The sequence below is a fragment of the Crocodylus porosus genome, unplaced genomic scaffold (assembly GCF_001723895.1).
Source record: "Crocodylus porosus isolate Cpor-Errol unplaced genomic scaffold, CroPor_comp1, whole genome shotgun sequence".
NCBI lineage: Eukaryota > Metazoa > Chordata > Crocodylia > Crocodylidae > Crocodylus > Crocodylus porosus.
In genome coordinates, this window is record NW_017728914.1 from 37,103,548 (window position 1) to 37,118,760 (window position 15,213).

The 15,213-nt window shown below is 43.9% G+C and overlaps 1 protein-coding gene across 1 annotated transcript in view; it reads right to left on the reverse strand.

Moving 5' to 3' along the window:
* The window catches only part of RNF145 (ring finger protein 145), a 55,102-nt gene extending 42,720 nt beyond the window's left edge, over window positions 1-12,382 (reverse strand). Inside the window, exons 1-2 of the mRNA XM_019535297.1 lie at window positions 12,262-12,382; window positions 5,650-5,863 (exon numbers count right to left, since the gene is read on the reverse strand). Coding sequence (XP_019390842.1) covers window positions 5,650-5,833 — 184 coding nt within the window. The 5' untranslated portion in view covers window positions 5,834-5,863; window positions 12,262-12,382. The remainder of the gene's footprint in view (window positions 1-5,649; window positions 5,864-12,261) is intronic.
* Window positions 12,383-15,213: the final 2,831 nt, after the last annotated feature.

Genomic DNA, 15,213 nt, shown 5'->3' on the forward strand with positions numbered 1-15,213 from the left:
AGGTGACTCAAGTGCTGTACTGCAGTGCAGAAGAAAATATGGAAGGTGACAGTAGCAGCTGGCACAGTCTGGAACACCACAGGTCTCCATTATATAAAATGCTGCACTAGAAAGCTATATAAGCAAGTACACTTCTGCCCTGAGAACTGGACAACTTAGTTTTAATGGAATAAATCTTCAAAATTAACATTAAACCTTTTTAACCAACACGTGCCTGGCCTGCGACAGAAGCAAAACTTCTAACTGATTATTTTTATAACTCTGTCCTAACATAGCTTTCTGATGCCATTAATAGAGCTATAGCAATCCCCAGAGTTGCTATGCCAATATGGCTAAGAGCTAAGCATGCTGTAAAAAGTTTCATCGCATTCTGCTTCTACAGCAGCTGATGTTATGCAGTCTCTCAATGGATACCGCAACCGTCTTTTTTTATAAGATGAAACGTAGGTAAAGGGAAAGCCAGACACGGCCTGATCCTGATTAGCAACAAGGAACTCTCAAAGACTCCAAGGAGACCTGCAAAGATCAGTGCTCCTCCAGAGTTATGTTCCCAAGTACTATGCATAATGAATGGAAAAGGCAAAGATTTTTGTAGGTGACATCTTTTATTGGACCACCTGCGTAGCTGGGAGAGGCACAGACAAGGCTTAGGGTGCTGCTATACCCTTCCCCAGGTCTCTGGGAGAGAAGATTAAACAATTTTCACCACTTTTAATTACTTATGTGGCTGAAGGATTCTTAGTACATTAATTTTCCACCTGGAACTGGACTCAAATCCTCACTTGTTTAAGCCTGCAGCTTGTATTTTCAGATGGCTCCATTATGTATGTCAAGATTACCAAACAGCACAAAAATATAGGTCAGCTTTCTTTAATGCTAACCACTTTAAATGGGTTTTTTTTTAAATAAGCTTTATTAAATTATCAAGCAAACAGGCTTTACTGCGAGAGGGTATACACAGATAACATTAGTCTTGATTACTGATATTTTAAACCTGAAGGGGCCCATTATGATCATGTTGCCTGACCTTCTGCATAGCAACAGCTGCTAATTTCAATGAGACAAATTCCAGTATCTAACCCAAAAAAGTGACAGGTGAAGTACAGCCTCTCTTTCAGAAAGATGCTCATCTTTTTATTTAAAGACTTCAAGTTATGGTGAATCGGTGGTTCTCCTTGATGATCTCGTCCAATGATCAGTTTTCATTGTATTAACAGCAGTTAACATAGAAATTAATTTGCTATCTCCTTATAGATAATATCAAGTGTTCATTGTTATTAGGGAATTCTGCAATGGTATTAAATTCTTTATACTTTTGGGAGGAAAGGGAGCTTCTTAGGCAAAGGAGTAGAAGTGGTTTAATTGGCAAAATAATTTTTAATTTCTGGCAGGCTTGGGTTTCTAACAGACAGCTCAATACTGTTCCCGCTACAGAATCACAGCTCTGCTTGTCTGCATGTAGTACAGAATTCCCCACTTCATCCCGGTGCAGCGAGGACTGAAATACCTGGATATCAAACAGGTAACACCTGCAAAAGCCCATCCACATCCTAGCAGTCTTTACGCAGTAGGAAAGCTTGACTGGCATGTCTAGTGGATCTTCAGAAAGAAGAAACTGATGTTCTGGGGCAGGGCTGTTCAACTGGACAGCCCAGGTCACAGACCTGGGGACTGCAAGGTGTACCAGCCATGTGGGCAGCCTCCACCACCCCACAACTGCTCCCAACACAGAAGTAGCCCAGCTCCCCCCTCCCAGCCATGCTTGCCATGTGGGCAGCCCTCTCCCCCAACCTCTACAGCACAGCTCCCCCCCCTCCCCCTCCTGATGCTGTGTGCAGTGCTTCAGCTCCCTTCCCTGAAGCCGGCCTGCACCCAGAAGCAGGGGCAGGAAGGAGAAGCCAGAGATGTGGGAAGCCTGAAGAACCAGGCCACAGCAGCAGCAGCAGCAACTGGGTGGGGGGGGGGGGGGGGGAGGAAGGGGGGGGGGGGGGGGGGGTGCAATGGGGTAGGAGCCCGTGGACTATATGCTAACCCTCCAGAGGCCACGTGAAGCCTGCAGGTCACCAGTTGGACAGCTCTGTTGCAGAGAAAAAACACACTACTTTTCCAATGTACCTCTCTGGGCTTGATGGCTCTGTCTGGAAATGTGCCTCCATGGTTTGCCGGCCCTTAGCTCCGAGTTCACCTCAGTGCAGCCAAACAGGTTCTAAAACTGTCACCACGATCAGATAATCTGCGGAGTGCAGACCACGTTTGTTCACAAAAAGGATCTGAGGGGGAGGAGGGCCAGGCTGCAGAGCTGGCTGCACCTACAGGCTTGACTCGGTTCCCAGTACTTCTGGCTGCATTGTGAATCACAGCAGCAGTATCATTTAAATCTTCCATTTAAGACGCCTAAACCTGATCAGTGCTTCTGACTTTGGCAGCCAGTATGGCCTTTCAAGCTACTCTGAATTAGGGAAAAAGTAAACAGGGGGGAGGAGATGAATCCAGAAGTGTACTTGACAGCCAAAATAGCCCTGTTTACTCATGGAGCAGAGTTCACAGGCTGCATCCTAGCACTGATTCTCTACCGGGAAGGTGCTGCTTTTGTTGAGGCTATCAAGAATTTGCTCATCTTGGACAAGGTAAGAAAAAAAGAACAACTTTAGCCTATTGCACTAAGGGATTATTAACCCAGCCACTGCCTATTACTGCAAACAAGTAGTTGCAGTTTATTATACTTGTGTTGCCATAGGCATGGACAAAGATTGAACCAATGGGAATTTTTAAAATACAAATATAGATTTTAAAATGTAGCACATCTCCATATATCTGCAGCACGCTGCTATGTTAATCAAGTCACACATTGATCTCCTGCCCAAATGGATTGAAAGGAGTTTAGTTTTCCAAATGGGAGGAGTATGGCAGTGTTTTCCTCATCCTGGTTTATAAACCAAGTTTATATACAAATTGCATCAACTTAGCTAAGGTCACGTTTTTAAATTGATTTAGTCAAAGCAGCATGAAACCCTTTGTGGACACGCAAATCAATTTAACCTTGGCTTATACTGATTTATAATAATTCCTTGCTGATTCAAAATTAAATCAATTTTAATTTCAGAGTATCCACAGGGTCTGGGACACTATAAAAATGAGTTTGGGATCTGTTTTTAAACACAAGTATGTGCATTTAAGTAAAACAATAGTTCAAAAACCTCCCAGAAAAGCAATTACAAATTGACACGGTATCATTACAGAGACTCAATATTTTAAAAGCAAGGTGTGAAAGTACTGCTATATCAGTGTACACTAAATATGTAAATGCCAAACAGTGAATGGCAGTTAAAGACAGGCAAAGGGAGAAACCAGTATTCAAATATCTAAGCAGACATCAAGTGAGTGATGCTGTAGCTAATATTAACAGTACCTATCAACAATAAAGTGCTTGTTAGCAAAAAACCTCAAAGAATTTAACAAAGATCAGCCTCATCAAATGATCGCAAAAAGACAGTTCAAAGATCTCACTGGACATACTGCTCTACCAGTTCTCAGTGCACAACAGCTACCTTTAATGTTCAAAACTAACTGGTAAGCTACAATTGCTATAAATATACACTCTTTGCAAAATAATCTTTCTTTTCATGGCTACAATGAGATATCACTCACATCTTGTCATTTGAGTCATTAAGCAAGTTCTACTCTGCTCTTTGCCTCTGCCCCCAAAAAGCAGACAGACAACACTGGCCTTTCTCTATTAAAAAGAATGGCAAGTGCATTCCTACAATTCTCCACCAACAATACAGTAAGTCAGAGCAACCAAAGGCCATGTAACGTTTGCATTTGTAAGGAGAAAAAATATGCTGAAGGCAACAGAAATGAAAAAAAGATAACAATCATATACCAACACCCCTTGAGGCAGGATTAAAACTCTAGACACGCTGCTCCAGAAAAAAAGACAAAACCAAACACTGGCCTCCAATGACTAAACCTAAAAGATATTCCCCTTGGCAGGCTCTTGTAGTTGATCCTGTACCTTGTCTTGAGTGACTAATACAAGGAAGTAACATCAAAACACACACCAAATAAATTACATGCTAATCCTATCCCTAAAAAGTTGGACAATCCTGCGCTTAAACTTCTCATGTTCACCACAGTTCAAATCCAAATCAGGACCCAACCTTTAACTAATCCACACACTGCAGACAAGCAAGCACATAAATAACCAGAGATCTTTGTTTTCTCTGATTTAAAAAATCCCCAATTTTCAGTTAAAAAAGTAACCCCAAATCCACATTTTTCCATGATTTAAATGAAACACCACATATACATACACACACACACACACACACACATAAACACACACATACACGGTAAGCTACAATTGCTATAAATATACACTCTGCAAAATAATCGCACACCCATTGGAGAACTTGGCCCCAGGAGTGTGGTCCTTTTATCTCCCCAAAACAGGCCTCTACCACCAGAGCTAGAGCTCTGGGCCACGTCTTTTAGTCTCAGCTCCCTGAATTCCAGTTGATTGAGCTAGGAAAGTTGTCCACTTGTGTGCAATATGTGGATGCACCACACATACCAACCCACTGTCAACACGGCTCATATTCTTTTGAAAGCTTAAGGTTTTAAGCTAAAGTGCCATAGCTGCACTGCAAATCAAGCAGTAAAGTTTGAAAGCTGGCTTTTGTCAAGCTGCAGGTCATGGGCCAGAGGCAACAACTTATTTCCTTCCTTCTAGCCTTTTATTTAGCTCCCAGCAGCTAGGTAAATTATAATACTTGGCTCCCTCCCCTCTCTACTGTTCTCCCGCAAGATAGGAAAATGTAGGGCTGAGAGGAACCACAGAGGCATCAAGTCTAATCCTCTGCAATTATAGGCAACTATATGATAGATGTTAAAATCCAAAGAGGTCCATCAGTACATACATTTCAGTGCTTCCTCCCCGCATCACACCAACCCCTCGCACCAAACCAGGATATTTAATAAAGAAAACAAAAGGTTTCAAACTACAACACTCCCCAGGAAGAGAGCAGGGGGAACACGGCTGTCACCAGTGGCTTCAGCCCTTGCCACAGCAAGGAATGTCTTACACATGTCAGATTCCAATAAATCTGCAAATTCTGCTAAATACCATGTCACAAGGACATTAGAAAGGAAAGGTCAAAAACAGATGAGCCCATCCCTAGTTCATACTTTTGTTCTTTCAACCCGTTATTAGCAGTTTCAGCCCTAGAGTTTCACTCAGTTCACATGATCCCATAAATTCTTTTGAGACTATATAATATACTTCTTTCTAAAAGCACTGGGAGACTACAGGATGGATCGGTTTGACCATTAAGGAAAAAAACAGTAGCATTTTGGTGTCATAACCACACTACTGTATTTATTCATATACCACATGCCCAAATGAGACATGCACCCTGTTTTGGAAATGCAGAATGAAGAAAAAACATTTCCCTTTGAACCAAACTGTTCAGATCAGGGCCCTCATTGAAGATGCACACCACAATTTTCAATTGCTCATTTCCAGGAAGAAGGTGAGTCTGGTATTGAATAAACAAGGTAAGACCTTGTTGTTGTGCAGCCCTCCCAAAACTCTGGCAGACAGAAAGCTTCATTTCAGAAACATGTTTGCATTTTCGTATGTGCACTTACCCACATAATGCATATTAAGAGCCAAGTACTTGTACTGGAAGAGAGGGTTGTTGTTGAGGCTACTTCTTTGGATCTGCTGGAAGAAGGAGCTGACATCCCATCTGTACAAGACATCCAAAAGCATGATGCTAGGGACCCGCAGGGCCACATTTAGTACTGCCTCCAGCTTCTCCTTGACAGCCATTCTGTTCCCTTTCAGAAAACTCACAGCAGACTGTAAATAGCACAAGACAGACAAAAGTAAGCAAATCCATATTTCACTGTACAAGCTTCCCAAGCCTACAAATGTAGCTCTCCGTGTAGCCATCAACAGGGCTTTTATCTTTTGCTATCAGAAGATCAGTTGGCTACCAGCTCTCTGCAACAACTTGCTGGAGTGCTTCTGTTTTGATGGTAGTCTTCTACTATGAGAGAGAGCGCATGCTGTGCAAACTCTCATAGTTATTCATATTATCACAGTCACAGGTCAAGATCCCACTGAGCTCGGCGCGGTACAAAACATCAGCACAAATGTTGGCTCTAAAACCCAAGTAAGGATCAGGGATGGAGGGGACTCTGAGATTTCAAGTTAAATGGGGAATTACAAGGCCATTTCCTTCTACGGCCTTTTCGGATGAAGCAGCTTTTGAAAAATGTCACTGAGAACAGTTCTTTATAGTGCTACACATTAACAACTGAAGGCTTTTTGGGAAGGAAAATGCTTTTACAATCACAACAATTTAGATGTATTTCCTCCCTACCATTTGCAATAACTTCCAAAAGCCTAATCTTAGGTTTTTGAGAGGTTTTTTGTGTTTATTTAGGCAAACACTTGTTTTTAGATTAAGATCCATAACGCAGCTCCGTAGCAATTATACCAATATAATTCATTACAATGGCACATTATTCTGATGCTCTAAAATGAAGGTTTGGTTTGTAAAGTGAGTTTAGTGCTTGGGAACAGAGCTGGACTGACAGCAGCAGGGATTGAAGGGTCATGTTTAGCTACTGAAAGAACACAAGATAAATTTCCCCACAATCACCTGGACATGTACCTCAGCCATGAACTCTTGAGAGCCCATTCAGGAAACACAGGGTTCCCTTCTCCATTCAGTCCATAGCCTTCAGCTGACACTACTAAGCTGGTACTAGTTGTCAACGGTTTTCTTGAGCCACAAGCTCACTATAGGAATGGCAAATTGATGCCTTTTACATTTGACACTTATGTACTCTTTTTTTTCCTGGGGCTGGGCTGGGAGGAGAGGCTAAAGAATCATAGAAAATGAGGGTAAGAAGGGACCTCAGGAGGTCACATCCAGTCCAAGCCCCTACTCAAAGCCCCAACTACATCATCCCAGCCAGGCTTTCTCTAGCCAGGTCTTAAAAACCTCCAAGGGTGGAAACTCCACCAAATCTCTGGGTTACCTGTTATGGTGCTTCAGCACCCTCCTAGTGAGAAAGTTTTTCTTTATATCCAACCTCAACTTCCCTTGCTGCAATGGAGCCCATTGCTCCTTGTTCTGTCATCTGCTCCCACTAAGACCAGTCCAACTCCATCCTCTTTGCGGCCCCTCTGCAGGGAGCTGAAGGCTGCTATCAAATCCCCCCCAGTCTTCTCTTCTCCAAACAAAAGAACTAGCAAAAACATTCATGCATTTGTTTTTTGTTGCACTCTTTGTCAGCCCCACACATTGCTTTGGCGTGGCAAACCTTTATATCCAAGTCACTACTGAACCATGCAAGGTCTGTACTATTATTACTGATGTTATTACAGCAAGCTGATAAAGGAAAGTTCTGTGGCAGGATGAGAGGGGGTGAGCAGCTACAAGGCCAAACCCAGCAGCAAAAGGCCATTCGTGCACACAGAAACCACCACTGCAGCAGGCTGACAACTCAGCCTCAGCTCAGGATCTGCAAAAGGCTGAGCGTCTCCATCATGGGGGACAAGCTTAAAGAACAGGATTCTGCCCAGTTGCATGAAAACACTTGCAAAGATGAGATGTGCATCTCACTTTAAAATACCTGGGAGAGGATGTTTCAGAACCTCAAGTGTGAGTTTGGTGAATCCCGTAAGATGCCATCTTGCTGAATTAACTGTATACCAATCGGTTGCGACAAAGGCAGTTTGGGAGCCCAGAGTAAACCACACCAGCTGCTGCTGTGCTGCAATATTAATGTTTCACTAATACTGTTACACTCTAATTACTACAAGATGGAATACAGTTTACAGGACCTTACTTCAAGATATTGCTTCACTTGTCAGATTTTATTTTTATTTGAAATGCTCAACAGTACACACGGGCTTCGAAATACAGCATTTTAATAGAATGCAATTACATTTCCATTTATTCAGACTGAATGAAATTGCCCTTGTTCAAAGGGCCAGCATAAGGCACATGCATAATTCCACATCCAACTTAAACCCTCAAGGATAGGATATGATTAACAATCATAATTTAGAGTTGATACTTGCCTGTGTACAGAGAGCTGGCCTGAACACTTGCCTAGAGCATGATGATGCATAATGTTTTAACTCTTTTAGAGCTAAAACAGACACCAGTAATGCCTGCCCCAAACTAATAGCAGCCCAATTACCCTATCAAGCCTTTTAGTAAAAATGATGATTTATATAAATGCTGTTATTTATTTAGATAATTTTATTTGTTCGTTTTATTGTAGTGTTTTGGTGAACACTGTACATAAACTACCACTACTATCCTATCAAGCAAGCTGCTCATCTTGAAAAGCTATTAATTATTGTATGTAGCACTGGTCAAGCATTTGGAACAGGTGGCCTAGAGAAATTGTGGGATCTCCATCTTTAGAAATTTTCAAGAGCAGGTTGGACAGACACTTGGCTCAGATGATTTAGGTTGGGATCATCCTGCCTTGAGCAGGAAGCTGGACTACATGACTGTGAGGTCCCTTCCAGCCCAAATTTCCTGTGACCCTATTGCAGCAAAACAGATTTTTCAACCCAGGCTAATTTATGAAGGGAAAGTTTCAGGCGAATTCCAACTGAAATGACAAGCCTCTCATCAAAAGGAAAGTCAGGATTAATAGATGCACAGCCTCAAACAGGTTATGCAGAAAGAGTTAACGCTATTTTTCAAACCCTTTACTTCTCCAGTTGTGTAAATTCACCAATTCATCAACATGAAATTGCCTACAAGTTTTTCAAGATTACTTTTAAGGCAATCAAGTTAGAGCTTGACAAAAAATGTTAGCCTACAAAGTTATGGTATTTGCTGTAAAAACATGCATCTAGGGTGATCCAGGGTGGATGCTGTCTTCCTGGACTTTAGGAAGGCCTTTGACATGGTTTCCCACCACATTCTCTTAAAAAAAACTCGGTGATCACGGCATTGATGCCTACAGTCAGATGGGTGACAAATTGGCTAGACGGTCGTACCTAGAGAGTGGTGGTGGACGGGTCATTTTCAACCTGGAGGGATGTGGGCAGTGGAGTCCCCCAGGGCTCGGTCCTGGGGCCTGTACTGTTCAACATTTTACCAGCAATCTGGATGTGGGTGTGGAAAGCACGCTGTCCAAATTTGCTGACGACACCAAGTTGTGGGGCGAGTTGTGCATGCTGGAAGGGAGGGACAAAATCCAGCTAGATCTAGACAGGTTACAGAGGTGGGCGGATGAGAATAGGATGGAGTTCAAAGCAGACAAGTACAAGGGAGAAGGAACCAACAACACACCTATAGGCTGGGAAACTCCCACGTTGTCAACACAGCACCAGAAGGGGATCTTGGAGTCATTGTTGACTCCAGGAAGAACATGAGCCACCAATGCAAGGAAGCAGTCAGGAAGGCCAACCGCACCTTGTCATGCATCTACAGATGCATCTCAGACAGGTCCAGGGAGGTGATCCTCCCCATCTATGCGGCGCTGGTCAGGCCACAGTTGGAATACTGCGTCCAGTTCTCGGCACTGCTCTTCAAGAGGGATGTGGCTAGCATTGAGAGGGTCCAGAGGAGGACCACCCACATGATCAAGGGGCAACGGGGCAGGCCCTACAAAGAGAGGCTAAAGGGCCTGAATCTATTCAGCCTCCACAAGAGAAGGCTGGGAGGGGATCTGGTGGCCAATTACAAACTCACCAGGGGAACCAGCGGGAACTGGGGGAGGCTCTGTTCCCCCAGGCACCACCTGGGGTTACTAGGAATAATGGCCCCAATTTGTTAAAGGTTCAGGCTGGACATCAGGAGACGTTACTTTACAGTCAGAGCTGCCAGGCTCTGGAATGGGCTCCCAAGGGAGGTGGTGCTCTCTCCTACCTTGGGGGTCTTCAAGAGGAAGCTGGACAGATATTTGGCTGGGGTGATATAATCCTGGCACCCATTCCTGCCTGGGGCAGGGGGTCAGACCTGATGATCTGTTTAGGTCCCTTCCAACCCTAAGCACTATGATAACCATGAATCTAATTAAAATGCTCTCAACATATACAAGTGCCGTACTTGAAGACAGTCAGTCATCTGATGACTTCTCTGTACAGAGCAAAGTTGTTCTATGAGTCTCGTTCAGATTCCTTAATTCTCCAAACCCAGGCAAACTTCTGTGGATTTCAGTGCAAGTTTTCCAAAACGTGGGGTTAAATAAGACCATGAATATCCAAGTTAAGTTGAAGATCTTTGCCAAGCTTCTTTTACCCTTTCAAATTCACAAACCAATTTCTGGGACATTAGGAAAAATGAATGGTATTTTTCTTATTTACCTAGGCAGCTTAAACCCCTACTTGTGCTTTTAAGGAACCACTGTGATAAGCACAATGTTGCAATTAATAAGCTAGATATTACAGAAGAGTGGCCCACTCCAAAACACTGTAGCAAATCCTGTTTCCACATCTACTGCTAATGAGAAACCCTTTTAAATTGGCTCCAGTCCAAACACAAGTATCCTTAGGGCTCAAGTGAGGTTGCTGCTGAGTTCCAGTAAGACAGAATAGAGACAAGCAAAAAATAACACCGCTCTAAGCACGATGTACTAAGCATTTCAATTCCCTTCCCATTCTCAATCCCGGGGGAAACGGAAACCAGTCAAAGCAAAAGCAGGGGTTGCAACCCCCACCCCAAAACCCACACGGTCACGACGTAAACCCTGAAACTGAGCCCAGGCAGCCAAGAGCCGAGTGAAACCCCACGGCACAGGCCTAGGTCTTCCTCTGCCCAGAAATTATGTCCTGGAACTGAGAAACGTTTCCTGTGAACTCTGGTTAAGTTCCCATTTCCGTGAATCAGCATTTCCAAACAGCTTTACTCAGATGTCTAATTTTTGGCAACTATTTAAAAAAAAAAAAAAAGTTACTGGATTTATCACAAACGTGGACCTTACCAGTGTCATTGCTGGAAAGATTACCAGCAACCTTTTGAGTAAAACCTTCACAAACTTTCCCTTTAAATAGGTCTCAGTCTATGCAAAGAACTGTAGCACCGTGACAAATGGTGCAATATTATACCTGTTTATTTAAATCAGTGCAACTTTTTGGTGAGATTTTCAAGCTGTCTTATCAGGAGGGATCCTGGTTTTCTCCGATTTAAAATAATTTCCAACTTTCGATTAAAAAAAGTAACCCCAAATCCACATTTTCCATGATTTAAATGAAACACTACTAATATACACGAATATATAGATATATATCTATATATTAGTGGTGTTTCATTTTAACCCCAAATCTACATTTTTCCACGATTTAAATGAAACACCACTAATATATACTAATATATAGATATCTATACATTAGTGGTGTTTCATTTTAATCATGGAAAAATGTGGATCTGGGGTTAGTTTTTTTAAACTGAAAATTGGGGATTTTTTTAAATCAGAGAAAACCAGGATCCCTGCTTCACAGTTTACCCTGCAACACTCAACTTACAATAAGCTGGACTAACCTGACTGATTTTAAACCAACAAGAAGGGTGCGCACACACAAACACAAGCTGCCCTGGTTAAAATGAACAGGTAAATCTAATGGTTAAACTGGCAGTTTCCACATTTAGACAAACCCATAAATAGGAAAGTTTGCAAGCAGCTACAGAGCAAGGCTAAAAGCTGGATTATCTTCAAAACTTGCAGTGCTGGTCTAACTTTGTTCCCAGTTGAAGACAACAGTAGGATTACTAGTGAAGCCAGATTAAGCACTAGGAACTAGACTTCAAAAAACTACAGTTCCTGAGATGCACACCAGTCTCTAAATAGACTTTTATGGATAGAGGCAGCACTTAGTACCTCACTGAGTTATGTCATAAGCAGCCTGGAGAAATCTGCAAGAAACTAAAGAACAAAAAACAATGTCTGCCTAAAGTCTAACCCCTACAAAATGCCAGTGATTTGGGGTACCCATTTGTGTGCAACGGTGGCATTTGGTCATGATCTCCATTTACAGAGAAGAAGCATTAAACAAGACGTTCTAAAATTAAAACTAGAATGCTACTACATAAAGCTCCGATTGTTGAATAAGCTAAATTTAGTTAAATATATCTTTAAAGAAGAAAGAGGATGGGGGAGGGGACAGAGACACCTAGCTGCAGGGATTTTATTTTGACTAAGAACTACTAAAAGGTTTGATGTCACGGCCGGGAAGCCTAAAATTAGACCCACCAGCTGTGCTCTGGAGAACGTGCATACCTCTCAGCGTCCTTCCATGGCACACGTCTGCTCTGTTCCCGGGAGCAGAAGGGGATTTAAAACAGAAAAATCGGAGCTGCTCAGGGCCTCAGATTCTTGTACGCTGCAACATGATGTTGGCTTCCGGGGGGTGTGAACAACTGTTATAGGCTCAGCTGCAAGCACAAAACCACAGAAAAGTCCAGTTCTCCGGAGTGATGACTGGTGATGGGTGCAGGAGAACAATGCTCCCCCCAGCCAAGCAGTAGCGGGCACCAAAAGTAGTAAAAGATGCATTGGTGACATATAATTTAAGCTGGGGTACATTTTGAGCTAACAGTGACAGCACTCTTCAACCATTTCTGCTGAGAAAGCTGAATACAGCGTAGCCTTGCAAATAACTACACTTTTTCAGCCAATTAAAAATTAGGATTATGCACCACACCGTTACAGTCTGGATCTGGTCACCACCTCCCTCCAAGCCCATTCTGTTCATGATTTACTACAGCAGCTCAGCAATCTCAAATCACATCAAGACAGACTTCAGAGTTCACATGAAGGCAGTTTTACAGAGAGAGAACGCAGCGAGCAGACTCAGCAGTTCTGCTGTTTGACCAAGAAGTTATTAAGCATACCCAATAGGTTCCCCCCTCCCCTTTTCTTCCATCCAAACAGTGCAATAAAGCAATTACCGCAGAGATGAGATCAAATGACTGGATGAGTGTGATTTTCACCTAAAGAGGAAGCGAGCATTACATAATGAATCAAAGCAAAAACACAGTCAGGGGTCAAAGTTCTCATCCAAAATTAACAAGTGTGAATTAAAGCAGTTGCAGTTATTTAACTCAAGCTGGTACACACAGGCATTAAAACGTAGGTGGTTTTTCTGCCAGCAGATCTCAAGCGTGGGTCACCCCTATGTTCAAGGGAGGACTACGCATGAAGATAAGTGAACAAGAGCCTCTCCACCGCATAATCAGAAAAATGGCAGGGCAAGTAACTCCAGACTGATGTCTGGTGCCATCTGGAAGCATAATGGCATTCAGAAATGTGAACCCATTACCCCAGCACAGCTTGCAATGGAGAACACAACACAACTGCACAGCTGTAAGGTTATTTTTTGCTTGTTTCCCTAAACCTCAGTTTTTCCACCAGCCCTCTCCTCAACTCCTTGTGCCCACATGTACGTACGCACACACACAGAGCAAGTCTCAACCGTGTCGCGGGGACCTCCAACCCATGATCAAATCCAACACCTATCCTGCAAACTGTAACCGCGTTAACAAATCTGAGCGGAGGGGGCCAGCGTGCCCGTGCAGGGCCAGGATTTGCCTTCTGACATTGGCTGTACTTGATTCACAGTGTAAGAGGAAGGGAAAAAAGTGTCATTCTCTCTATTCCTATAATGCCAACCAATGGCTGCCCTCAACTGCTGCTTTAAAAATAGGATAACACCTCTTATTTATTCTATTTGGTATGAGCAATCAAAGGTTTTTAGACCTAAAATTTGTTAACAAAGAAGCAGCAGACATGATGGCGCTGAATCAGGCAGGGGCTGGTGGAGGAACAGAGCCCTTCACCCACACAGCACCACTGCAAATCCAGCCGGCTTAAGAATGGCTGCCTGTTTTGCGAGCCCACATGAAATCAGCTGGTGGCTTCAGCCCAGTTCCTAGAAGACAAAAATCCACCTGATTAAACGGCATATCCTGAGAAACCGCAAACTGAGGTGAAAGCTCCTATGGATTGACAGGGAGGCTGAGATATCTGCGGGTCTTGGTCCAACTCTGCAGCATCTAACCAAAGGCTTGGTTGCTTTCACAGCTTTCTGGTGCACACCTCCTGCACATTTTTTGTATCTGCATACAGTGGGGAGATGTGGGAACTCCCCCATACTATCCTCACAGGGGACAGACAGGGGCCCCGAGGGCTTAACTTCCCAAGGTGAAAACACAGTTACATTTCCAACCGGCCGTGCCCAAGACCTCACACAGGTCAGGATCGAGTGTAACCGGAGTGAGCACGCACAGCCTGAACCTGGTACAAGCAAGATCAATAGCAGGGACATTTTATTCTGGACACAGAAACTTTTCAGGCTGCTCTGTACTGCGGGCCGGCGGCGACGCTGCTATGTCCCAGCCCCTCTCTCAGAACACCGGGGCTGACAAACGTCACCATACACAAAGTCAGATGGTGCCGTGTGCCAGAAGAGAGCAACTGTGCCCCTTCACAGAGCCCTGTGCCGTGCTGCCCCTCCACGGGAGCACACCACACAACGCACACTTGCCACCTCTTCCCCACACAGCCCTGCGATCGCAGGCAGGAAGGAGCGTGGCGACAGGCGCCACGGCGGGAAACCGTCTCCCAGAGAAAGGTTGCCTCCTTTTCCTTTGACGCTCGGGAAAACAAGCAAGAAAGGAGGAACGGGCTAGTTTCCTTCTCCCCTTGGAGACACAGAGGGCACATTACACACACCACACGCACGCCCTCCATACATGTGCTGTGCGCACACCCTCCACACACATGCTGGGCACACGCACTCCACATGTATCCAATGCATGCTGTGCACGCACACGACACGCACTCCACACACATTACATGCAGAAGTACACACACTACACACACTCTATGCACACTAACGACACAATGCATGCACACGCTCCATGAACACGAACTACACACACACACACATATGCTCTATAGACACTGCACGCACACACTCTATGCACAATCAACACACTAACGACACACACTGCATGCACACGCTCTACACATGCTACACACATACTCGCTACATGCACACTATGTGCACTAAGTACACACACTGCATGCACAGGCTCTACGCACACTAACCACACACGCTCTACACACACTCACTACACGCACACTATGTGCCCTAACTACACACACACACACACACACTCCGCGCACACTACGTACACACAGTGCACGCGCACACTGACTGCACACACG